General features: G+C 38.2%; 1 protein-coding gene across 1 annotated transcript in view; it reads right to left on the bottom strand.

Annotated features, from left to right (window-relative positions):
* Window positions 1-27,251, bottom strand: part of LRP1B (low density lipoprotein receptor-related protein 1B) — a 671,221-nt gene that overhangs the window by 290,400 nt on the left and 353,570 nt on the right. Inside the window, exons 4-6 of the mRNA XM_010000387.1 lie at window positions 24,278-24,397; window positions 22,904-23,032; window positions 15,007-15,264 (exon numbers count right to left, since the gene is read on the bottom strand). Coding sequence (XP_009998689.1) covers window positions 15,007-15,264; window positions 22,904-23,032; window positions 24,278-24,397 — 507 coding nt within the window. The remainder of the gene's footprint in view (window positions 1-15,006; window positions 15,265-22,903; window positions 23,033-24,277; window positions 24,398-27,251) is intronic.

Here is a 27,251-nt window from a genome sequence, read left to right as displayed (position 1 = left end):
AATAATTTAAACATTTTCAATGCGTCTGCTTTCCATTTTCAGAAGTTGGATTCATGGAATTAAAGGTTTATAGCTCACTGATTCAATGAGACTTTTGAAAATTGAAGATGTTTCCATGTAATAGAAGCAATTCTGAAAACATTAGTGGTAAAGAATGGAAGAAGCAAAAGAGATTCCATTTTAAATACCTTAGAAATGAAACTAGTAATTAATGAGAACCCAGGAAGATTGTTACACGTTTGGAAGTGGAAAAAATAGAAGCAAGTTTGATGGAGAAGGGTACTGTTTTCTTCCTCATTCATTTTTACATAAATGTAATATATTGCTGACATGCATGAAACACACAGATTATTAGGTCTGTCAACATTAACAATACTCACTTTTGTAAAACGTTGTTTTTATTTTTTCCTTATTTATTCATTAATATCTCACAAGAAATGGCACCAAACAGGTATTTTATATAGAAAACAAGGATAATTAATTGAACGTTCTATTAGGGATAACCATTTGCATGGAAGAGTTTAACCTGAGGTTGCTCAGCAATTCAGGAAAGTGAGACACCCAGAAGCAATTTCACACCATAACCTTTGTGTCAAAGATTTCATGAAGCATTGGTAGCTCTTAACACCTATTCCCCTAGTGTCCCTTCCCCAGCAGGTTATCTCTGGGAAGGACATGGAGGTACCAGCAGCAGAGGCTGTTTATGGCTCATTACAGCTACATTCCTTGTAAAACTGTTCACTGCAACCCATGCTACATTTACACTTAATCACAGTTTCCAGAAAAAGAAGCACCTCAATTCATATTTTTCTTCAGAATTCTACCGTATGAAATGGAGGGCAGATCTCCCACTGTACAAAGAACCAGACTTTCTGGGACAGTACATCACTAGTCTAGTAATTAACCTGGTCATTCCATGTGCAGTAGCATTTACATTTAACAGTTACAAACACCCTGTGTGTTGTAGATACCATTGATCAGGTTGGAGCTTTTGTCTTTTTTATACAATGGGCTTTGTAATGCATTAAACACATCCAGTTTCTCACAACAGAAGTGGTTTATAAAGAATTGCCCAATTCCACTCCCCCATAAAATTCTATTCTATGTGAAAAATCTCCTTAACTAGCAGATAACAGTTTTTATGACTCAAACTGTTAATCTGTATGGTTTTGCCAGCAGCTATAATGAAGCTGCCTTGAATGGCTCTCCAGTTATCAGACAAGTTGAATGCACTGTACACCATGGAAATAAGGGTTTGGTTGCACTGGAGACTTAAAAAATATGTAACTTCTTGTACTCAAGAATTTCCTGAATTAATTTCATGCCTATTTTTGGATTCCTATATTAGAAAACAATATGTACAGATGTCCACTCACATGTTTAAAGTAATTAATCTTTTTTTTTTTTTTTTCTTTCATTCAGACAGTTTCAGAAGTTTCTAAAAAGAAATTATTCCACCTGAAAACACACATACTTATTCTGCACAATCTTGTATACATTTTTGAGGGGTTTTCCAATATTAAGAACAGTTTCCTTGGAGCACTTGTGCCAAATGTGATCATCCTTCATTACTTTCTAAAAACTAGGATTTCCTCAGAAGGTCTTTGTAAGAAAACTTAAGAAATCATATAGGCTACATTCTACTCTAGCTAATGACATTATGACATTATGAGGACCATGGGCACGAGCCAAAGTGTGGCTAGAACAGACACATATTTTGAGAGAAGAAAAGCACTTTTATGAGAGAGGCTAAATCTTCAGAGTACTGGAAATATACATCTTATGGACAAAACACAGTTTCTGTAAATCAGAGCCATACTGAGTGTCTTCTTTCACTTTAATTTTCCAACATGTATCCTGTACTGTATGCATCACTATATTTATTTAAATTTCAAATCAAAACTTGCACAAGAGGATTTCATTTATCAGAAGACAGGGAAAAGCCCTGCCATAGCCTCCTATTTATACCAGTTGTAATCAAGGACTCAGCACACACTGTGCCCATTAAAATCCATGTTATGTTACCAGATTTAATTATTTCCAGATGTTGAAGAGGGACTAGAAACAGAAGAATAAGTAAGCTTTCTCCATGCATACACTTTCATAAAAGCATCTCTTGCTTTTAATGTGAGTAAGGATCTAAGCAAGGCACTCAGTGAAAATCATGATAGTCGGAGTCTTTTTTAGGAACTGCTGAGTGAACTGGGAAATGGTTTTGGATGAAATATAATTAAAAGTGCTCAGTGCACCCTCCATATGTTTCTGCTTAATAATGGAAGAGAGACAGCCTCTTTCTCTTTTAAGGGAAAGAACTAAACTTCTACTGCCTTATATACTTGAAAATTTCCTTGCTCTAAACATGACTACAATGAGGACTGCCTAAAGGAACCTGGAAAACGACTGAAGGAGGAAAAATTTAATTAACAGTTAGCATGGGAAATTAGAATAATGATTCATTCTTCCTCTTTGGACATGACTCTGGACCTTTGTAGATATATAGATAGATATATATATATGTATATATATTCAGTACTGATATCTTGCTTACATTTTCCCAAAATTAACAAATATATTTTTAAATGCTTTAAAATAATCTTTATTTTTGTTACATTTTTTTTGTTTGTTTTTATTTTGAATAAGCTGATCTTAAAGGAAGAACTATTTTAATTTACTCAAAAATTAAAATAAATAAATAAATGAAAGGTGCTGTTTCATTTTTTTCCATAACCCATTTACATCCCTTTTGAATGAATTCAACATCCAAACATCCACACAGGAATTTCATGCTGTATTCAGGGCTTGCCTGGGGAAGATGAGAGGAGGGAAAATTGTTTAAAAAGCAATGGTTGCATCTTGAATAAAAGGGCAGGGGTGGGCAGGAACCCTGGCTCCCCAGGAACACTGACTCCAAATCACCGATGCAAGAGGCCAGGGGGGAAGTGTTTGCTACTCTTGCTGCTCCAAACCATCAAGTGTTTATTTTCTAGAAATCTTTCCCCTTTGCAGAGAGCAGTTGAGTGTTGTGACAGGTAGTCAGGTCTGCTAGGAGTCACTTGTTTACTTTATAATACAAGCAGGGTAGTTTGTGCAACCGTTGCTTCGACGGCTGCCATATGCTAAGGGAATAGATGCTGCAGAGAAGCAGGAGAGGATCACTGCAATAAAACTTTCAGGAGCTTCACGTTTCTGTAATGAGCATCCTAACACATGGAAGATGTCACACAGTCCCCAGTGGTAGAGCAGTGCAGGAGTGCAGGGGTGGAGCTGCTCAAGAGCCTCCTGCCAGAAGAATCACCTTCTGGTCCCTCTTCCCCCAAAGGCCAGGACAAGAGATCTGCAGATCTCCCCAGTGTCCTCACACCCACTCACCCTACAACCTGGTATTGCCATTGGGGCTCACTTTAATAAACCAGCCTGAAGTGAGTCAGAGTTTGCTTCACTGTATTTTAGCCAAGGAAGCATCTCCTGCTTCCTGCCAAGTCAAAAAATGGTCAGACAGAAACTAAGGTAAAAGGCAAAGATCAAGTTGGGAGGCAAAACCATGAAAAAAGGAATAACATGAAAAATAAACAACAATGGGATAACATCTTTGACACAGTTTGCCTTCCCCATGTTTTCTCAACCTGCAAGTTGTATTTTTTCCACATACATGCAGCTTACTTCTCCATTACTAAAAAGCTGCTACAATTTTTTGACTGAAACCTGAGAATTTAGCAGGTGAGGCTTTGTGAATGGTGTAAGGTAGGTAAATGATAGGAGTGCCAGGCATGGACAGACCTGTTTAGTTTAATTTACTATCTATTTAGAGAAAAAGAGATAAAATTACATATTTGCAAAGGAACCAACCAAATTTATGCCAAGAACAAGAGCAAGCAGCTTGGGGATAGGCTTTTTGCCTCTACTGCAGTAAAAAAAGACAAGTTTTGAATAACAGGACAAACAGTAGCAAACCTTTCTTTTTCTAAACAAGCCAGTAACAGTGAAAACAGGTAAACAGCAGTTAAAACACACTTAAATGACAGGCTGTGAAATCTTTCAGAAGCATCTGCCTTTGCTGTGCCTCTCTTCTCAGAGTAATGTTCCTAATTAGCAGCCCAGGCAACCTTAGAATGACACTGTGGCTTGGGAAAGTTAAGCTGGCACAGACTTTTCTGTGGCCCTTTTAGTGACAATTTGCCATAATTATGGCTGAAATGCCATTTACAAAATATGTTTTTTAGTTTAAAAACTTCACCATTCATTAAGTTAGACACACTTCTCTCTAAACTTTCAAGACCCATGTCCTGAGTGCAGAAGGACATGATTAAAAATGAAAAATCAAATGAAAATTAACCATCATTTCCAAGTGACTCACCCTCAAATATCTAATTCCTTTAAATTAAAACCAGCTTTCTCAGATACCATTTGCAAAACACTAGGATGCAAAACTTAAGATATACTAAATTTAAATAAGTGCTTTAAAGAATCTAGACTTCAAGTTCCTCAAAAGAAAAGAGACTTTCTCCTCTTGTTTGCTGAGTAATATCACTTACATTTCAATAAATTGGGTTCCTGTTGAAAATACATTTGGTATTCTTCCAGTCCACCAGGATATTAGAAGACACTACTTTAAAATCCTATAAAAGTGAACATATAGACAACAAGCAGCTTCCCCAGGCTGAAGAGTTTTCAAAAATATGATGCAATCTAAATATTATTAATATTTAATGAAAGCATCATGATAGCTCATAAAGACACTCAGTCTCTCAGAGATGTAGTCTAACCAGTCACTCAAGAGATACAAGCATTTAGCTTCCAACCAGGTACAGAAGAGAACACATTTAGGTACTGTGTGGGAATTTCTCTTCCTGTTTAAAAACAGGTTTTTATCCTTCTACTGGATGCAGCCCAACTTATCTACTTATCAAGAAGAGAAAATCCAAGGCCTGAAATTTCCCATAATTTAAGAGTTTCTAAAATCAGCAGTTCCGTGGCACTCCAAGGACTCAATGAAAACCACAGCCTACAAGATCCCTGCCACTCTTCACATTGGTGAATCAGTATCTCAGCACTGATTATAACATCTAGACATCCAAGCCAACTCTGGGGCCTCTTAAGCAGTCCAGCAGGTAGCTATGTAGGCTTGCTGCTCAGCTCCAAATACAATCTTAGCCCACCTGGGCTGTTCTACCTGCACCTTGCCCTGCACTAGTCCTGTTGTACACCTCTTCTGTGTCTAGATGTAGACATTTTCAGGTTCTTTATGGCTTAGTTTCTCAGGCTGTTGTGAGGCATGTGACAACAGGCAGAAGTCAGGCAACAAAGTGTTATAAAGCCAGACACACCAGAGTGTGTTGGCTGAGGTTGAACACCACGTACGTACTGAGAGAGATGAAGGTTTAACAATAAACACCTTCCTGCCATTGGGAGCCCAGGGATCTACAGAAGAGCAACAAACAAAAATCACATATTGCTCTCCTAAGAAATCCCTCTGTTTACAGAACATTCAGAGGACATCATGATGGCAGACCCCAGGTATGCTTGGGTCTGTGGTCTGTGCCTTTGCCAGGAGTTTTCAAGCACGGTAGAAAAACCTGGTCCTAATTTTTTTTTGAGTGTATTTCTTCTTTAACTCATGTTATAGAATGATTCTACTACACAATGTAGCAAGTTTCTGGAATTACTAAAATGAGTGAACTTTTCTGTTGCTGGGTCTTGAGTCCCACAGAGCTGGCTGTGATGCCAACAGCTTCAACGAGCCAGGGAAAAGTGAGAAACAATGAAATAAGGGACTTATAAAAGGCCCTATCTTCTAATCCTGAGTATTATGATCTTTCTAAGGAAATAATTTGCTGACATTAATCTCATGTCAGAAAGCAGTAAGAATGGTTGAAAACCATAATGTTTCTAATTTCTGCATTACTGAGTTTCAGACACATTGCCTGGTGATTGTAAACTTGTAATGGGGTCCTGGTAGCCTGCATACATGCTGAACAATAAAGACAGATTTATAGAGGTACATAGCTATAACAGTCTCTTTTTCTTTTTTTTAACTGCACATTCAAAAGCTTCTTATAAATCTGCTGAGACTGTAAATCAAGCCCAGTTATTTACTTCAAAGCAGTTAAGTCATCCGCTGATAAAATTAAAGCATAATTCAGCTGCAATAGGCATTCCATCAAGCATGAGGACTGGGAGAACTGCTGTGGGGGAAACGATGTGGCTACATGAGGCTCTATCATTTGCCTCCTTTAACCACCTCCCATCAGAGGCACAAGTCTACAACCTTCCACCTTCCTGGGACTGCCTGTCACATGTATTGTGGACTTCACAAACCACTGTTAGACAAAAACAAGGTCACTTAACATCTTCCAGAAACAAGCTAGCAGTAGATTATCAGAATTTTAAAGATAAGTCAATAAAATATGAACTTATTTTTGCAATACAAAGTTTTAAGGGAAATTACTTCCAGAGAAAATGTCAACAGTTTAATACCAGAGGTGGAGAGTGGTGCTTTCAGGAACTCTTCTGAGGGGTTCATGTAGAAGCAAATGAAAGGGTTAGTTCACAGAGGAAACTCATAATGAACCTTTTTTATGAGAAGTAACATTTGTCAGACAACAGTGGTTCATAGGATCTGGTGTAGGCTGCAGCTTTCTTGCAAGTAAAATTCAGGTCATAATTTTGTAGGATAATTTCATCTGGAGCCAGCTATAGTTACTATCAGCAGTATAAGATCTAGACAATATGAATATGCAGCATATGACAAGACAATGTTATAAATCAAACAATTTCTTTTCCCCAATGGGCATTATTATATTCCAGTTTAATCAGAAGCTACTACTGACCATTAAGTATTTAATTCTGATATATGTGGAAATGGAGTCTTTATCTACATCTCAAACATAATAAGGGAAAATGAGAAGATACTACCCTTAAAAAAACCAAAACCATTGCTAAAATGGATTTTATGACAGAACTTGTTTATAATAGAATTAAAATTTGCATATTCAAGTTCAAGAGTTGAAGTTAAATCCAGCTTGAGAATTGTGACTTAGAGAATACTTGAACATTTTTAAAAGCTTCAATTATAGAAAGTAGAACCTGCATAGTTAGCAAACATATACTTTATTGATCCACCTAATCTCTCTAAAACAAAACTATATCATGTACCTCCATAGATGAGGTAGCCTCTTTGTTTTTGTTCTTTTTTGTTTGTTTGTTTCTTGCTAAGGAAAGAAAAAGAAATTGCTCCTTATTAAAAGAAAATTAAGGTGTTTAATGAAGGTGTTTTTATTTCTTCTTGTTCCACCCCCCAACAGAGCAATGCCTGTCACCACCTGATGCCAGCAGCACCCCTGTGCTCCTGCAAAGCTCTCACAACTTCTGTTCACACACTAATGCCACTTGCCTTCGATTATAGCTTGTGCAAAACAAACAGATAAAACCCTTCATGCCTACGAACGCTGCCAACTGACTCACGCAGAATAATTAAATCATTACCTCATCCTCCCTTTCTTCCTGTGTCCTTTTCCTTTTATTCATCCACTTATTACATCTTGTCAATAACAAAATAGTAATGTTTGAGGAGAAGACTGTTACTTACTAAGTGTAACCTTACCAGCAAAGTAAACAACTGCCCAGATGTAAAATACAGGTATTGTTGATGCACTTAAAAATGTAAAAGTTACTTTCCTTCAGAACTTATTTTCAGTAATGCAAGAAATAAAGCAAAACCAAACCAAACTGACCAACCAAACATAACCAAAAACAAACAAAAAACATGACTTTAGAGTTATGCATTGATTATTTTTCTATCCATGTTCAACCAAGCACCGGGACGCTGCACTTTGTTGTTGTTTCTTTAGTTCTATCATCATAACTATAGTGGTGGGATCCAAGTGTTGGTCTACCTGAGTGTTATCCTCAAATGGAGTCCCACCAGAGATTCCATTAAAAAGCCTCCTAAATCCCTCCAATAGCTGCTGCTTCCAGTAATACAGCTCAGACTCAATGCTCTTACATCTGCAGAACTTGAACACTGCTTTCAGAAAGCTGCCAGCCTTTTCCAAAATTAGCCCCTGTAGAAAGATAAGAGGTCATAATCCCTCCTCTTCTCAACCAGAGAAATCTTGTGTACTTTGTGCTGACTTCTTCTGTCTGGTTTATCCCCCATCATTTTAGCATTTCAATTTTCAAACCTCACAGCATCCCCTTGCCATATGGAAATGCTGTTATACATTTTAGAGAGGCACAGACAAGATTACTTGCTAAATGTCATCCTGTAAGTACTGGAAAAAACAGTGGTCTCCTGACTACCAGCATATTGCCTTTCTTCCTAAATCACTCCTCCTTTCATGTAAACAGTCAAAAGAATTTGTCCCAAAACTTGCAAAGAAATACAGAGGACAGACATGAACACTCATCACATCCCTCCTCCAGGTCCCCTCTGGGATGTTTGCTCCTATCTTCCTTGTAGTAATTTTTTTTTGCCTCCTCCTTCTGCATCCCCTTGCCCAGCATCCTGCCAGCCAGCATCCACCACACAAGGCTCTCCAGATAATCTGACTGCTGATGAAGAAAAGCATTTCCATTCTTTTCAGAGAAGCTATCTCCAAATATTTTTTTTTTTCTCAGTCTACTTTATGAAAGAATAATTGTCTGTCCAAATATATGATTGCAAAAGGAAAAAAAAAAAACAAACAGAACAACCAAACAAAACACAAAAGCTCAAACTGTGTCCAATTATTTTGGAAGATTCAGAAGATGGATTACAGCACATTCACAGACTACTGTAAAAAATGTTTTCCTACTGCTTCATCTTACTTAAGTCTCCTTTTCCCAATGGGTTAATTTCAGAAGTGAAAGCAGTGGTTATGATTATTTTATAAAAATCTGTTACAACCTTGCAAGATTTTGAAAGCACATATTTTCAGTATATTCTTAACTAGAAGAGAAATGGTCCTGATATTTTAAAACACGTTATATTGATCCCTTTACATATAAACATAAAAATACTCCCCCACATAAAAAATTTGAATCACATACTTAAGTACAATATCAATATATGACACAACAGCAAGTTGAAAAGTGCCAGAAAGAGCAAGAGACACTGAAAATGCAAATCACGGCAGGTATCTCCACACACTCATGGTTTTTGCTTGTGTAGTCTGACAGAGATTCCACACAATTACACGTGCAAAGACCATCCAAGCTTCATCATCAGCTCACAAGCCGCCGTGGTGACCATCGGACCCAACCCATCAAACTGCAGCTGCTCTGCCGCGGGTTGGTAAAATGCAGGGCTTCAGTTCTGGGCAAACAGACCAGCCCACTGGCATGTTCTGGCCTCTTCATTTAATTACTTACCATGATTAAAAGGCTTTTTTCCAGAACTAAGAAATTTATATAGTTTAAGTCTGACTGTAGCAAAAGTGATTTACTCCCCTTAAAATATTTCTTACATGTAATTTTTCAATTCCAGAGTAAGCGCTTCACTAAAACCTCCATTAAGAATTTTACAGCAAAACCAGGATTTTATTTTATTCAACAAAACTGACAAATAGTGAGTAGGATAGGACTTGTTCTTCCATTTTATTTATTTCATAATGCTGACATCTTCCATACGGTTTTCAGCATTTCAAGTTCTACTGCAAAGCTGAAGTGAAAAGAAAGTTTTAAATCAAATTTCCTTTGTTCCAAGTAGGAATCCACAACGTAAACTCTGTGGATTGAAAAGAGAAAAACATTTCTATGAACTGGAGATAATACTTTTTGAGCTAGTCAGTGCTTCTGATATTCCAAGAAGTTAAAAACTGAAAAAAACTACATCACATATTAAACACTCAAATCAGATAGTGGTTTTAATTCGCCATGTCCACCACAGTGCAAATAATAATCACAGTTTTATCAACTTTTGCAAATATGCAATTCCTCTTTCTGTAAGGGCTCTTGACAAAGTGCTAAACGAAGAGCAAGCCCTTTATTTTATTCTGACCATAGAGACTCCTTGGTGTGTCTCCATCACTGACCTCAGGCCAGCACAGAGACACCCAGGCTATACCAGTACTACAAGCAGGCCAGCCCAGAGCCCAGACTGAAACACCTTCTGTCATTGCTTAAATAGCAGCAACAAAGATGCTACAACTGTTTTTTTACTTTGTCAAATATGTAGCTTGTTTTGATATTTACTTGAATTCATGCAATTTCTTATTCATTTGTGAAAAACACTGACTTTTCCCTGTGGCAGTACAAAGCATTAGGCCAAAACAGCAATTAGTAGAGGCCACAACTCACAGGACTGGTGTTTTCATCCTAATGCTCTCTCCATTGCCTGAGCTATGGAAGGAGATTTTTTATTTCCTGCCTCTTCCTCAGAAACATCCTGCAGTTTTTTGTGTTATTGTGCATCTGATATAGAAGGACAAAGTCAAGAGTACACATGATTAAGTCCCTGCTAATTCTAACAGAGGTTGTGTCAAGTGACCCTAATGTCACTGCATCCACCTCCATATGTAGCAGATGCTGCACAGGGCATTCCCAAAACTTCCCAGGCTCTTTGCTGAAAAGATGCTGTTTCCTTATGGTTTTAGCTATTGAATAAATCTCTGTCTGGGATGGACTTTGGTCTGTAATTGCTCAACTGCTTCATGACTGGTACCATATTTTTATTATGATGATGAATGTAAACAGAGAGTATTTTGGGTTTGCAATTTTTATGTCCCCTTCTTTCCTATAATGACAAAAGTACTTTTGAAAAAGCCAAATGCTTCCCTATTTTATTTTTATTGCAACATCGGTGCAACTTCAATTCTATAATTATATTGTCTCAGAGAAGAGGGTCCAGGAGGCATAAGAACTGATATTAAAAACCTGATCCAAAGAACATTATGCAAGAAGAATATTTTCTTGACTTCTTCAGTTGACTTCAGTGGCTTTTTTCCAGAGAAGTCTGAATGAACTATTAACATTAATAAATCATTATCTGGAAGTAAGTGGTAAATTCACTGTTATTCTGTATAATTGAAGGAAACTTATTTAGCAAGTGCTGGAACCTGTGTGAGATAACAATCACAAGTGACCTGGAAGATGAAATGAGTAACAGGGTGATAAAGTCCAACAATAAAAATGAGGTTTCCAGAACAGCAAAGAAGAGTCAGTTTGGAAGAGCTTCAGAACCTCAGGGCATTGAGTGACTTAGGCAGTAAAATGAGATGGAAAATTCAAGGTGAATAAACATTAAATTAATGAGAAAAGTATCCTAGTTTTGTATGCTGAATGATGGCCTTATCTAGAGCACTTAAGTATGAGATATTGACAGTATTAAAAAAATAAATAAATATATATTTTTTGACAAAGTAAGAAAGGTCACTATTCCAGAAACAGCATCTGTCCAGTCTTCCTAGAAATGCAAGAACAGCAATGCAAGATCAGCCAGTTCTCCAGGAGTGACAAGTGGATGCCATATTCAGGACAAGGGTACTGTGATATTTCTTTAGGATATTCTTCTCACATCCCATTCGGGCTCCCATTGCTGTACCAAATGCTCTGAACCCTACTAAAGTGCCATTTGAGGTGCAAATGACCCATGACGTGAAGTCTTCTCATTTCTGCTCATCTTCTAGGAGGTCTGTAAGCACGGTCTGTCTCTCACAGAAGAAAAAGAAAAATCACATTCTACAACTACATGACGGCTTATTACTCCTGTCTGGAGACAAACTCAGGGCAGACTTTATGAAGGAATAAACACCTCTCCTCAGATCTTCACAGTTCTTCTCCTCAGTAGGCAAAGTTTGCTTTGATTTCTCATGAATATTCACAGGAACTTCACAGGTGGCTGACAGAAGCCCCATTTTCTATTGCTTAGTGTTTCCTTCAAAGATTGAGGCTTGTCAATGCCAAGCTAAATGATTGTATCTTTTCTGAACACAGAGCTAGTCTTTGTGATTAATCCCTACTAGGAAGTGGTTTAGGTTGAGGGGTGAGGTGTAAATTAGAGGGACCAAAGCTATGGAAGAAAACAAATGTAACCAAAGAGACACTATTGGATCCTGGTTGAATCCTCTGATCTCGCTGTCTGATGGTCTTTACAGTAACCACATCCAAAAAGTGTGAGAGCCGGAAAGTCAGCTTTGGCTTGTGACCATGAGTGCAAGTGGAAGGTACTGGGTTCCACAAGCAGTGAGGCAAATACTTCTCACTGGAACCTATGATCCTCCATGTCCACCATTTGTTTTGAACCTCAGAGACACTTCTCCTCTATGCTACAATATGGCAGGTGAGGGAAGGCAGCTAGATTAAAGCTGAATTAGTATGCAAGAAGCAAGAGGTTTCTTTTCCTCCAGACTAGCCCTGTACAAGCACATCTGCCAACAGAAAGACCTGTGTGCCTTCCAAGGCGAGGCAGGATGGAGTGTCTGGAGGTACAGGACACCACCAGGTGGCAAAGCTAAACACAAGCATTGCAGGAATTGTACTGGTGTGCTGTGACAGCTGAATGCCAAGGAAACAGGAATCAAATATCTGCCAAGGAGAAAATATCATGCTCTGAAGCATTATCCCAGAAGAGATTTTGTTATATTCTACAGAAGAACAGTGGCTAAAACCCAGGCTGTGCTGCCTGGTGCTTGTCTGGAGGGGAGCTTGGTACTTCCAATGACAAATTCAAAAAATGTTTATTAAAATGGTGGTGAAGGAGATCCTGTTATTCAGAAGATGCTGCTCTTGCCACTCCCCCCTGCCAACACACAAAAGCATTAGCATAAGATTGCACATCGTGGCTTTGGAAGGACAGAAAATTCTGAGAGATTTTCCACCTTTGTGTAATTTAAAAGAATATTTGTTTGTTTGGTCCTAGAAGTAACACTTCATATAAACGACTGCTCCTCAACATCTCATTGTGCAAACAAAGAGTTAAACTTAATTAATTTGCCTCATCAGATGTAGTGCTATATAAGGAAGAGAAATAGCAGAAGTCACCTGATGGGTAACAGAAGGTGGAGGGCAGAAAGGCAAGAATTTAAAAATTAAAGCTTAGTTTTGCAGGAGCCACAAAATGAGCTATCCATGTGTGCAGGCATGTATAACAGATCCAGTAACACCAGCCTGCTGTCATGTCCTTGCAGGCATAACTCCAGATATATGTCTGGGAGAGAAGATATTAATTACAGGGACAATTTCTGCATTCATTACTGCAGGAAAACAACCAAGCAAACAAAGAAACAAAAAACACACAAAAAAACCACCCCAACAAACCCAACCAACAAGTCTGCAACAGATGAGTTCTGCCTGAACCTTTGGAAGTTATTAGTCCCAGAAGGAGCAGCATGTTGTCCGTGCTGGCTCCTGCCTCGGATGACCCAGTGAACCAGCCTGTTGAGTCACTGCAGAGCTGGGAGCAGAAGAAGGACAAAAGGAGGTTTCACATGACTTGCCCCTCTGAGAAGGCATGCTCAGACCCTGGGGACTGACCTTCGCCTGCTGCAGCAATCCAAGAAGAGCAGCTGTGGATGTGTGTCTGGAAAAAGCCACTGCCACAGCTAAGTTTGCTCTCTTTGGTCAGTCACAACTCCAAACCTCACTCTAAATGATGCTTTTCCAAGTCTCCAAGCACTACTTCCCAAATCAAAATTAAAAAGAAGTTGGAACAAGTCTCTGCAGCCCATTCATGTACATGGGAATTTCTATTTTTCATTTAAAGAAGACTGAATTATTACAGTGAAGTTTCAGTAGAATATAAGAGACCACAGGCTGATATGTACTAGCACCATGAAAAATTACTACCTCATTAATTCCAGACACTGTACTTTTTTCAAACCCATCATCCAGCCTTCGTTTTGCAAACAGATGCACTAATGCAGATCAGAACACCACAGAGATTAGCAATTCTCTCCACATGCAGAGAACAGAGGGAGAGGAATGCTGGAGAGAACTACAAAACCTGGTGCTACAGTCCACTCTGATGCTGAAGATAAGTGACAGAATAGACACACATGCGCTTTGATACAAAACAAATTGTTCTAAGGACTGTGGTTAATCTGATTGTTATTAGTTAAAAGAAAGAAAATAACATTTCAATAACAGACTGAATTTTAAATAGCACAATCAAACACTACCACCAAGAGTTTTAGAGCCCTCAGATATTTAGAGTATGGAAAGTCCTCTAAATTACAATATTTAAAAAAAAAGAATAAAATAGGTAGAAAACCGAAAAAGAAAAAGGACAACTACACTTTGCATCCTCTAAAAGTAGAATAGTCACAGAGAGTGAAGACCAAGAAAATCCAAACCCTGGTTTTTGCTTGTTTTTTATTTGTTTTGGTTTGGTTTGTTGTTTTGTTTGTCTGTGTTTGTTGTTGGGGTTTTTTTTTGGGGGGACTAGGGGGGCTTTTTGGTAGGATTTTTAAAATTATTATTAATTTTCTACTCTAGAAAATCTGTAATAAAGAAAATCCCACATTTTTTACTGCATACTATTTTGCAGTCTGTTCACATGAGAACGTAGAAGTGGAAGAACACCTCCCTCAGAAGATAACAGTGTTCCACAGACTGAAATGCTGATGGGGAAATAATGCTGTGATGCCAAAGATTGATTAAGCACGATGATTTTAGGTAGCTTAATTTATTTTTTCCTTGGTTACAGAAAAAGGGCAGCAATTTATTTCCAGTAAGTCAGAAAATATTTTCTTATTCTCAAGAACTAACATGCCTATGACAGCTGACAGCAAATGTCATAAGCATGTGTCTCTTTAATTCATTGTTAGTATTATCCCAGTACCAAAGGATTATTTTCAAAATTAATGTAGCACTACTTTCCACATCTTTCAAAATTTTGCATGGATACAAGTACTGCAACTCATACTGAATATATAGATGAGTGAGAAACATAAAAGTGCTGTGTTATGAGTTGCAAAATGTAATGGTTTAAGACTATTTTCAAAAGCCAGCCCCAAAATACTACTGAAGGGTCCTGCAACAGTTTACCAGGACAGACACCAATGTTTTGCTCACACACTGTTATATACTTACTATGGAGATACTGAGCAATATTTATTATCCACTCCTCTGTTAACTTCCCAGCTTTTGTCATCTTGGCACACTTCAGCTGACTGGAAAGATCTCTTGATTCAATCCAACAAACTGTGTCCTCTTTGTAGCTATAGTCCAGTGTCAAAATAGCAGATCCTTTCACAGGAGTTTGGGTAGACACTTTGCTGCCATTAACATACAGCACCTCAATTGTTTCAGAGCTTGCAATCAGAAGAAGAGGAGGTCTATCAGCAGGTTCTAAAAACAAAGGAAAGAGAATTTAAAGGGTTAACACACTGCGGATGCCATATTTATGTGTTCAGTTTCAATGCAGTTATTCATGTTCTTACCTGCATGCTTTAAGAGATATAATAAATGGGTTTTGTTTTTATTTTCATAACTATCATATATTCTGAATGACTAGTCTATTTTATCCTGCTGTTCTAATGGTTCACATCATTAAAGAAAATTAATTACCCTGGCCCCACAGCTTCTGCTTAATTCCAAGTATCATTATTGCAACATTTTTCATGCCTAAGTCATAAAATGAAATACAAGTTATGCAAATTATTTCTATCCAGATTACTGACATTTCTAAAAGAATGAAGGCCAGGAAAATCTGCAGAACTTCTGAGCGCACATGAAATTGTAAGGTACTTTTTTTATTAGAGTCTGTAAAATAAGTTAAACACTGAGGAGTGGATGCTGCTAAAAAAAACCCAAAAACCAACCTAACGGAAAACCCAATGCAATAAAACCTGGCTACATCATCCAGCTGATGGGCCTAATATCATGGGTTAGGAAGGAGAAAGTGTCATGCAGTGGAGTTCCCTGACAGCAAAAAGGTAACAGAATGTGTGTTGTTTCCATTGGATAATCAAGAATATCCCAATAAACAAACAAAAAGTCACATTCACTTCAATCCCTTTGCCTAGAAATCCTGCAGTAATTTATAAAAATGCTTGTGCAACCTGTGAATAATAAGGAAACAATACCCCAAGAGTGAAGAAAATGTATCTTAAAATACAAAATGTTTAAAAAGTAGTTTTACATACACAGGAACAAACAACTCTCATGGGGACAAAATACTTTCAGCATTCTGGGGAGTGCTCCTTGGCACAAAGGCAGTTTTTCTTGCTTTAGGTGTATTTTTAATGGCATTATTGTCTTCAACATCCAGGGCTGGTTTGAAATCATGCATCTGACCTAGTCAACTGCAAATGAATATTAGTGTCTGTATGATGAGTGTGTTACACAGGTTCTGCTGCTGAAACTGAGTAACTGAGCGACATCTTCTTCTAGATCTAGACTAGTACTTTACACTAAAATCAGATCCCATTTAATCCAGAATTGCCAGGGGCACATCTGTATCAGAACCATACGCCAGCAGTTTCTATTAATTCTGGGAAGAACTCCTTTGTTAGAAACACTAGGGTAACATTGCTTTGCTTCCATTTACAGTGAAGAACTGCTGTTCAGATACATGTGGATTGGTTGCAGAAAAACATCAGACAGATCTATTTGTTTAAGATAAGAGGACAGAGAAACTGCTCCCTGAAAAATCCCTTTATTGGATGATGTTCAGCATTCAGAGTCCTGCTCCAACCAAGACTGAGCTGATGCAGGACCTCATGAGAAGATTCCCTGAGAGAGGAAGATAGAGTGAGTCTAACAGTTGCTTCAGGATTCACTGGAATTACAGTGATGTCTAATTTTGCAATGAAGTATGCCCATATGAATCCCTTAATGGAACACGATCAACAGCACTAGAACATGTTTACTTGTCCCATCCAGTTGTTAAATTAAATCACATTATCAGGTGAGAAAACTTTTGGATAAAATATATGTGAAAAATATTTGTGTTGCCAAGTCAAGAGCTCTCACCCCAATGTAATTTGCTTGTATTCAAAGGAATAAATCAGTAATTAAATGCTGTATTGAAAAGTAGCACTTTCAATCAACATTCTACTTAATAAAGTTTTCAAAATTTTACTAAGCAATTCCAGCTAACTGGAGAAAAAAATAATGGCATAAACAAAATTATTTGACAAATAATACTTCATCAGCAAGTCTGATTAAAGAAAAAAAAATGCTTCAGTGAATACAGTGCTCAATGGCCTCACTCAAAGCCACAGAAGCAGGCATTAAATTCTGTTCTTTGGCACTGTCTGCTGTGTTTTAAACATCTAGTTTGTTGGGTTTTTTTTTCTGACAGTGAAGGCAGTGGGGCTCTTATTAAGCAAATTTATTGGAAATCTCCCATTAGGTAGGACCATTTGCAGTCTAACAGGTGGCTGGTTATGTAACTCTCTTTCCCCTCTTCTTATAAACTTCTGCTGCCCATCAGAAGAAGAGAGTCAAACTTAAGAGCTTCTGACTCACACACTCACTCCTGAGAGCTCCCAGACTGGTGCAAAAGTTGTTTCCATCTGCATCCACTAAGTTTTGGGATTCTTTTTCCATCTAACAGCTCTGTGCTCAGCTTCTTCCATCCCACAAAATAATGCCACTGCCTAATTCTGGATTCAATTACTCCTTTCCCAACCAGCAGCAGAGTGAAAAATCTTTTTAAATTGTTTTTGGTCCTATATTTTTTTGTTAAATAAGATATTTCCACTCTGGGCAATCTGTAAAGCCCTCAGAAGAAGGCAGCTACTACCGAGGAGCTGTTTGCAGTTATGAGGCCAGAATGGTTGCTCAGTGATCTGAGGTTGCAGTAGAGATCCATAACCTTCCTTGCATTGTTTCAAACTGACCTGTTGAAAACTCTGGCTCTCCACCTGGAGCACTGCATCCAGCTCTGGGGCCCCCAACACAAGAAGGGCTTGGAGCTCATGGAGCAAATCCAGAGGAGGCCATGGAGTTTCTCACATGGCTGGAGCATCTCTCCTATGAAAACAGTTGGGGCTGTTCAGCCTGGAGAAGAGAAGGCTCCAAGGAGAACTTATAGGGCCTTCCAGTACCTAAAAGGGGCTACAGGAAAGCTGGGGAGGGGCTTTTGCAAAGGGCTAGTAATGACAGGATGAAAGAGAATGGTTTTAAGCTAAAAGAGATTTTAGGAAGAAACTGTTTAGAGTGGGTGGTGAGACACTGGTACAAGATGCCCAGGGAAGCTGTTGAAGAGCAGGTTGGATGGGACTGGGAGCAACCTGGTCTAGTGGGAGGTGTCCCTGCAGGACAGGGGTTGGAATTAGATGATCTTTACGGTCCCTTCCAACCCAAACTATGCTAGGATTCTATGAGTGAATCCCTCACTAAACTTCAGAGAAAGGTTGTATTTTAGTATTAATGTCTCAGACATAAGGGAATTCTCAAAAATCAAACCCCTTGAGCAACAATTTAATCAAACCTGGCTGCTGACAAAGGCATAGCAAGGACTTGTGGCACTGCTAAGAGGTCCTGCTCAGCAGGCACAATGAAACATGAAAAATACATCTACATTCCGGTAGAACTTACCCAGAAACTAGATTACTGAGCTTGAAATTGTATTTTTCAAGCAGCCCACACATGAAATCATTCAAGGGATTGAAACAGTTCATCACATTTTTTCAAAGTAGGGCAGGTGACCTGCTTCTTTCACTGTTGCTCAGATAAAGGCTGATTACATAATTCCTTATTTTTTAAAAAAGAGTAAAAATATGTTACTGATTAAACTATTAAAAAAAAATATTAAAAGTTCCTACAAAAAAATACAAAACTAAGGCATCTTTCTCTATGCCAGTCATTACTATGCTGGTAATGTCCCCTCCCTCACAAAAAATGCTTGTCTGTTTCTCAAGAACAGGATCTACAAAGCTCAGAAGTGTAGTGGAACTATCTAGGAAGAGTTACAGAAAGCTGACAGCAGCCTTTCAAATAACTGGACTTCATGTGTGTTATTTTTTCACAAGTTGTTGCTTTTTTTCTTTTTTTTTTGTGTTTTCCTTCATTTTATAAAGTGAACATCTCTTTAATCCAGGAAAGTTTAATGATTCATCCCTCTTGACTAAAATGAAAGCATCTTCCTTTGAATTATGTTTAAGATGGAGGAAAAGATGAAAGATTTGCATTTCCCCTCCCCCTTGCTCTTTTCTAAAATACAGATCAATAAGTGATGTCACAACAAATCAGAAAATAAGGCGTTTTGCTCTGCCAACAGTCCTACTTCTCCTCTGGAAGAAAAGCTAAAAAAATGCCAGCAACTTTTTCTTTCATGTACACTGATATGAAAAGGATAAAGAAACAGAATTCAGTGTTTACAAGCAGTTTAAAAATCCTTCTCCTGAGGTATGAGTTGTAAATTTGAAGTACTTTGCTCTTAGCAGTACAAATACTGTATATATTGTATAGAAGTCTGAAAAGTATTTAGTAACGTTGAATAAAATACAGTCCAATTTTTTAAAGTTAATTTGATTAATTTTCAATATCAATTCACAATATGCCCCACAAACTGTCTGCTTTCTTTCTAAACCCTCAAAAGTCAGTTCTGTGAATTCTTACAAGAAAACCGTGCTGTAAAGTCTATTTTAAATTATGAATGTTTTCTAAAAATCAGAAAAAGCTTTTTGCTTTAGCAATTAACAGTTCACCCCTCTTTATCTAGATAACAAATGTTTCTTACCACACCACATTTCTCTCTACATAGGCTATGCAGCTATAAAACATAGAAGGTACTTTTGGAAGGAAGATGAGGACTGTCAAAGTTTCCAACTGGTTTTGTTATATATTCTTTCCATCAAATGCAGGCCTTGCAATATGGGCATATAAACGTGGTAAACAAAGGCCTTCTAAAACCCTGTTCAGCAAAGCTGTGTTTGGTTCCATTTTCACCTCAGAAGAAGTCATTAACTGCTGTTTTTTTCATAAAAGAAAATGTGTTTTAAAAGTCTGGGAAAAACCCATGGTGTGCCCTCAGCTCTTTTGATACCTGTTTTAACATTCTTCCCAAAGGTACTGTGCAGCTACAAGTTTCTGGCTTCAAAGTTATTTAAATGTGCTGAGGAAGAAACTGCAGAATTTGATGAGAGTTAAACCTTAGCACTTTCACAGCCAAGCATTTGGCTGCCTGAAGGGTGGTGCACAAGTAGCTTCTGTGAACTTCTTCACTAATTGTTCCACACCTGGAAAGATGGTTGTGAAAGGATGGGCTCTGAGGCTGTGGAAGAGCTGCTGGTGATCTCCAGTGGCTACTGCACCCACCCAGGTCCCCAGGGCAGGGCTCCTCCAGAGCTGGGCTCACAGACACCTCTCACCTGCTCAGCACCTTCCATAACTGGGGCCTCCAGCACCTCCTTCACTCTCTACTCATAAATATTCAGAAACCTGCCACTCCATTTACAGAGACTACCAAGAGTTAGTCAGGTGGGGCCTGGGCTTTTCTCCCAAGCAACTAGTGACAGGGCTAGAGGGCATGGCCTGAAGCTGTACCAGGGGAGGTTTAGGTTGGATATCAGGAAGCAATTCCCCATGGAAAAGGTGATCAGACATTGGAATGGACTACCCAGGGAAGTAGTGGAGTCACCATCCCTGGAGGTGTGTAAGGAAAGACTGGATGTGGCACTTAGTGCCATGGTCTAGCTGATGTGGTGTTAGGTCACAGGTTGGACTTGATGAGCTCAGAGGTCTTCCCAGCCTCAATAACTCTGTGATGATTCCATGATGTTGGGCTGGCAGGTTTGTGTAGCCTGTTGTGCCCTATCTAGGATCTCAATGTGGGCAGCAATTGATATTCTTAGCAGATCTGCTGGTAATAACACTGAAAGTTTCACATCACTCCTAATGTAACCTCAACCTCTATTGCTGCTGCTTATGCTTCATAGCTTTCACATACACAGTACAATATTCCTCGGCCCATTTTATTTCTCTGACTACTTCTGTCTCACAGAGACAAAGCAGATGGCTTGTTCTTTCCATCCTAATATTCTTTTGGGTTTTTTTTAAATCTAATGATTTTTATAAGTGCTCTTTTTTCCCCCTTAGACACCTTTTTATTCCTAGATTCTGTTCTGTTGATCCACAGCTGCCTTGTGTGGTGCCCCTCACTGGATGTCACATCCCAGCTGAAAACTTCCTAGTGTTGAGCAAGTAGAAGGATTAATTCATGTGTCTTGGAGGTAACAATCCTGCTTCTACATATACTTCTTCCCCTGCACAACAAGATGACATGGACTAATTTTTTTACTTGCGATCCAGTACATATTTTAGATACTTTTCATCAGCTTATTTGTGAAGGGCCACACCTACTTTAGCCCCTACTTCAACATTATCAACATGGCAGAAATTTGTGAAAAACAGCTTCTCTGATCAGAGAAGCTATAAATGTAAGAGGAAGGGTGTAGGAAAGTGACCTGCTGGTACATGGAAACTCCATCATTTTCCAGAGCTAAGCCTAGTGAAGCAACATAAACTCTTACAAGCCATTGCAGTTCTTGCAGAGCTCTGTGATGAAAGCACCTTCATTATTGTGCCAGGCATCTTTCCGACTTCTGTGCCCTATGAAGTATTTGGCCCACATATTCATCACGTTGACAATTTAATTCAGCATTAATTCAAGGAAAAGTTGTGTTCAAACACAACACCAATGTAATGAGCAACATTCGTGTCTTTGCAGAACTGTGATTTGATTTGTACTGTATCAGAAATCACTGTACAGTGATTTCTCTGATTAATGACTAGTGATTCTCTTTTGAAAATAACAGCAAAGACAAAAAAAGACTATAAAATAAACATGACGAAGCATTAAGAGAGACAGAGGACTGGTTCTTCTCTGTTAGTCTGATTCATTTCATCATGGCCACGAAGACAGTGACAGCTCACTTCAACACTCAGTTGTTACACAGTCTGCTGGATCTAAGAAGGGAACTCAAAGGCTCATTTTAAGCTCCGTGCTGGCACCATGAGAATTTCCTGGAATTGCAATATTGATTTTCATATAGTGGAGGAAAAAGAATATTAAAATATTTTTACTTTGTACAGACTTTCTTATCTCACAATACTCTGCTGTGGATTTTTAAAAATTGCTTAGCTGTGTTGTAGGGATCAATACAAAACTTGTTACAAGCAATAACAAACTCTGTAACTCTGACTGGTGCTCAAGTCACAATATATTTGGCAATGTTCTTTTCGTGAAGAAGCCTAAAAAAACCAGCAGACCTACCCTTCTCCTGATAGCAAAAAAACTACAAAAAGGAACACTCAAAAATATATATAACAAACACAGCTTTATACTTGGGTGTTGAATCACTGTGGATGTTGAACAATTGCTTAAGGAACTGTTGGGGGTTTTGATATAAAATTAATTCAATATGCTGAATAAGAAACCACCGTGTACAATGCTGCTTCATTAAACACAATTAACTAATTTCCTCAAATACCCAATTTACAATTACTACAGGAAACATGCACTAAGCAACAAAAAGCCTAGTGTGAATATTTGTATCACAAAATTCACCTCTTGGGATATTTCAAGGACAAAGTAATCTCATGTCTTTTATTATCCTACGGGTACATGATCATTTCTTCTGCCTTCTCACTATCTCCGTCCTCTTCCCAGAGTAAAGAGATTATTTTGTTTGTGTGACAAAAATCTTTGGATTATTTATGAACAGGGAAACTGGGAATTGTTCTAATCTTGGCTGAATCGAGTCTTTCCCTTTAACTAATAATAACAATATAATAACTTCTAATATTTCCCTTAGAATATAGTAATAATGTGTGAAAAGTTTTTTCTAGGTTTGTTTTGCGGTTCTTTGCAGGAGAGTGAAGGAAAGTCCATCTCTTCTGTGTTTGTCCCTCTATCTGTCCTGGTTTGAGCCAGGATGAAGCCAATTTTCCTTTTTACTGATTTTCATATGGGTCCTCTAGATAGGACCACTACACAAAATGTTTTCATTAAAGTAAAAAGATGCTAAAAACTTACCATTTTTGGCACTGCAGGACTTGTTGTCAGGCTGAAGTACATAACCCTCCACACAGCTGCAAGTGTATGATCCATCTGTATTAATGCACATCTGGCTACAGCTTCCATAGATATTACATTCATTCAAATCTAATAGAACATTAATGAGATCTTGTGTAAGGATTAGAAAAAAAAAATCAACAAAAAAGCAGAAATCTAAGAGAAAAAGTTTAATGAAGTCATTATGGTATGATGCTTTATGTTTTCTACTTCTCAAGCCATGACCTTATCATGGATGTTGGCTGTTGAAATCACTCCAATAACTCCAAATTTCACAGCTATTACTTTTGAAAGAAAAAATACTTCATTTTTCAAGTACTATTCAATGTCTATATCATGTTAGGGGGACATGTGAGTTCTTGTTAGTCTTAGAGACCACTAGTTATCAGGGTTGATGAATGAAGCAACATTTGAAGAGAGGAAATAATTGATTGTTTTTCCCAACCTGTTTATGTTGGCAATGTCTTATAGTCCCTTGAATGAACTGTCACAACTTCCACATTAAACCGTCATCCACTACCTCAAAAACTATATATTTCTCTAATAAATATAAAGAACAATTTTCTCAACTAGGGTATACAGGCATAATACCATAAAATCAAGATATGCTATTTAATAGTGGCTGAGGGTTTAAGTAATAAACTGACATTTTAAAAAACTGCTGTTGAAATTACTTCCTCTGATATATTTTCAATCACAAAACATGACAACCAAAGAGTAAAAGAACTTACAATAAATTATATTTATGTAGAATCTGGCTTAGCACTATTACTGGGAGAGAGAAGCAATTGGTAGTGAGCACATGCACAAGGCAACACAACCCTGTGCTTATAAAAAGAGAAAAAAACCACAAGAAACAAATGCCTGCCTAGAGAATTAAGAAGCCATCTATTTTAAAAATTGAAAAAAACCACACAATTAATTACACTGAAGTAACATTCTCAGCTAAGTTGTATGATTTGGGAGTGCTCATTTATCAAATTCTAATCTAGGTGTGACTTTACGGGCATGAGGCGAAACACTACAAGTTTGACAGGGTCTCCTGGTAGTGAGATCTGGAGAGCAGCTCGTACAAGAGCTGGAAGCTGGTCTGAGCAGCAGGAGACACTGCCAATCTCTGCCCCCCAAGGAGGCCCTGCTCCTGGTGATGGAGACACAGCTACTGCTGGGGTACAGGCACAGGAGCACCAAGGAGGCAGCAGGGAGGCCCTGACTCTTGTTTTGGAGGAGCTCTCTTTCTCCTTGCCTGAGCCTACAAGCCCACTGCTGGTTCCCTGCCCCTGGCAGCCATCAGAGAATCATCAGTGATCCTGTTACAGCCCAATTCTGGTTTACCTGTGCAGCTTCTTCCATCACTGCTTGTTTCATAGCCATCTCCACAGTAGCACCTGGTGCCGTTCCTGGTAATGGCACATTTGTACTGGCAATTCATCTGGTGGCATTTGGGTAACAATTCTGTAAACAATATTAATTAGAGACAAATGTTACTCAACATTTTTCAATTGCAAACTTTTGAAACTTTGTACATCTCAGGAAGGAAACACCATCACCATTTATGTTAGCTGGTTTTGGAAATATGACACATAATACATTGCAAAATGCTTGCTTTGGAAATTGCATTTCAGCAAGTTAGTAAACAGAAATCAGTATTTTGTTTCTACCAAAAGTTCCTCACAAGCTTATTATTGAGGTGTACTGTTATCCTGCTTAGACATCCATTTTTTGCACATCAGTCAGTTGAAGTCAAAGCAATCATTTGGAAATAAAACAACCACCAAAGCTCAAATAGTGAGATTATATTTATAAAAAACAGCCAAAGCTATGAGAAAGGTTTCAATATCTATGTCTTTCCTATTCCTCATATCAATTGATTTCCTATCTTTTCTAAGCTTGTTTTGATTTACTGACACACATACAACCTTCACACCAATCAATGGGAACACATTCTGGCTCAATAATTTCATGTTGGACTCGTAACACTGGATAAACAAGAAACATTGTATATGTCATTGCTACTGGAGTCCTTTATGGGATCTATTGCTAAATACTTACCATCAGCAGAAGGCATGATGCAAACAACCAGAGGAAATAATTGTAGAAATACAGATAATCTAGAAATATAATGTATAGATAATTGTAATGATTTCCAGCATGAAAAAGCATAGAAAAAAAACAACCTAATAAAACTCAAACGCTTCTCAGCCCCAAGATGTATGATGTATATTGACAATTCTGCTGATCAAAAAATAGTATTTCACTGAGCAACATTTTTTCCTCCAGGGAAATAAGAAAAGGTTAGAGGAAAACAGCTTAAAGAGATGATCTGAAAGTACTTTTCAAACCTATATGCAGATGGATCAGAAAATAACCTGCAAATGGACACAGAAAGATTCTGGTACAGGCCTGGCTGAAAGTAAATGTGTATTTCCTAACAACAACAACAACAACAAAAGATAAAAAGATAAATCTGTATTTTAATATGTGGGCAGCTTTAATCTGTCTGATCATTATTCAGTACGTTCTACTTGGCAGTAGAATGAAAATGAATATGAAGAAGTGTCTGCATCAGCATCTGAGCCCTGGAGCTTCAATACTGGAACGTCTGCCGGTGTCAAAATAAAGCTGAAATTTTGGGAGATAAGTAGATGTGGCTGGCACCCAAACTTACCACTTACTATAATACAACTATTCTAAAAACAAAGAGGTTCCACACAATTATCCTAGGGCATTCCCTGGAATTTTGTAATCCACACAAGCTACTGAGTGACTAGAGGCTGATAAGTCATCGACTAACTAAATCTGCCCATTTTTCAAGTGATTTGTGGGTTATTTCTCTGTCTTTTGTACCCTCGTGAACAGGAAGATAATATGTTTTTGCCTTGTTTTGTGATTTTCTGTCCCTACTTCAGCCCTAAAGTCTTTCCAAGAACAAGTTCCATGCAGAAGCCCCCCAAAAAGGAATTGCACACCGAGATGAAGAGCTGGGACCAAAGCTGATTAGATGCTATTTGTTTATTTAATATCTCTGTCTGAACAAAATTGACATATACATTTCATTTTCTAAGCAAACACGGCTCAACCATCCTTTACAACCTATAATTTTCTTCCTCAAGTATTTAACTGGTGCTATACAGCCAGGAGCACAAACAGGACTTGGCTTGTATGCCCTCTTTCCATAATGGAAGCAGACAGCCAGCAGCTTAAACCAGAATAGTGGGACCCACACCCAGCCAGGAAAGGCTGCTAGAGAATGGCACCAATAAATTGGCAAGTGAGAACTATTACAGGAAAATTGATTAAAAATCTGTCTGCTCATATTCTTTACAAAAACTGTTGCATTTCATTGATTTTAAATCACTGCAGTAGCATGTGGGTGCCTTTTAACAAAAAAATTGTTGCATTTTTTCCTACAGTAAGTATAACTGGAGTGCTGTGGATAGATCAAAACTATTCTTTATCACATGTCTCAACCTTCATTCTTCCCTCACTTTTTCTTTTTTCACACTGTCTCTCACAACTTTGTTGGTGTCCTCATCACACCTGCTATGCTTTTAGAAAGGGTTTCTCTGAGGATGTAGTCCATTAATACTTCCTCACTCAAGTCCTGACATTTACTTACTCGTGAATCTTGTTGAACTTATGAAATAACTTCAAATTTATTTTCTCAACATACATGTTTCATAGTCCACTCTCAGTAACAGTTTGGGGCAGTTAAAACTGAACCAGTGAGAAAAACAGTTTTTCATCTCTCATTTCATCTTGCTAGGAGAAGAAGTAACCTATCACCTGCTTCAAGTTTTACACATAAACTGCTTTTACCAGTTTCCTTGGAGGGAGATGGCTGGCCAGGCAGCCAGCCAGGAATTCTTGAACACACCAGACTTCCCATAAATCCATTTCAGAAGCACTGTTGACCACCATCTGTTTCTGACTTCAAACTAACATATCCTCTCCTGCTATATGATCAATCAGATTATTATGACAGGAACTTGTCTCCATTCACAGCTCCAGTGAGGAGTTTTCTTATCACCTGTGTGAGGTACACCTTCATGGCCCTGAACATTTTTGCTCCCTTGTTGATCTGCTAAAACTGCCAGGGGAATCCACAAGTGGAAAAGCACAAAATACAACTACAATGTTCAGGGTAAGCAAATACAGAAAAGAGTAGAGTAGAGTACAGTGCAGTGCAGTACAGTACAGTAGAAATAGAATAGTTCAGTTGGAAGGGACCAAAAGCAATTATCTAGTCCAACTGCTTGACCACTTCAGGGCTGACCAAAAGTTCAAGCACGTTATTAAGGGCATTCCT

This window comes from Chaetura pelagica, unplaced genomic scaffold (genome assembly GCF_000747805.2).
Source record: "Chaetura pelagica isolate M959 unplaced genomic scaffold, ChaPel_1.0 scaffold386, whole genome shotgun sequence".
Lineage (NCBI taxonomy): Eukaryota > Metazoa > Chordata > Aves > Apodiformes > Apodidae > Chaetura > Chaetura pelagica.
This window is presented reverse-complemented; position numbering and strand designations above follow the sequence as displayed.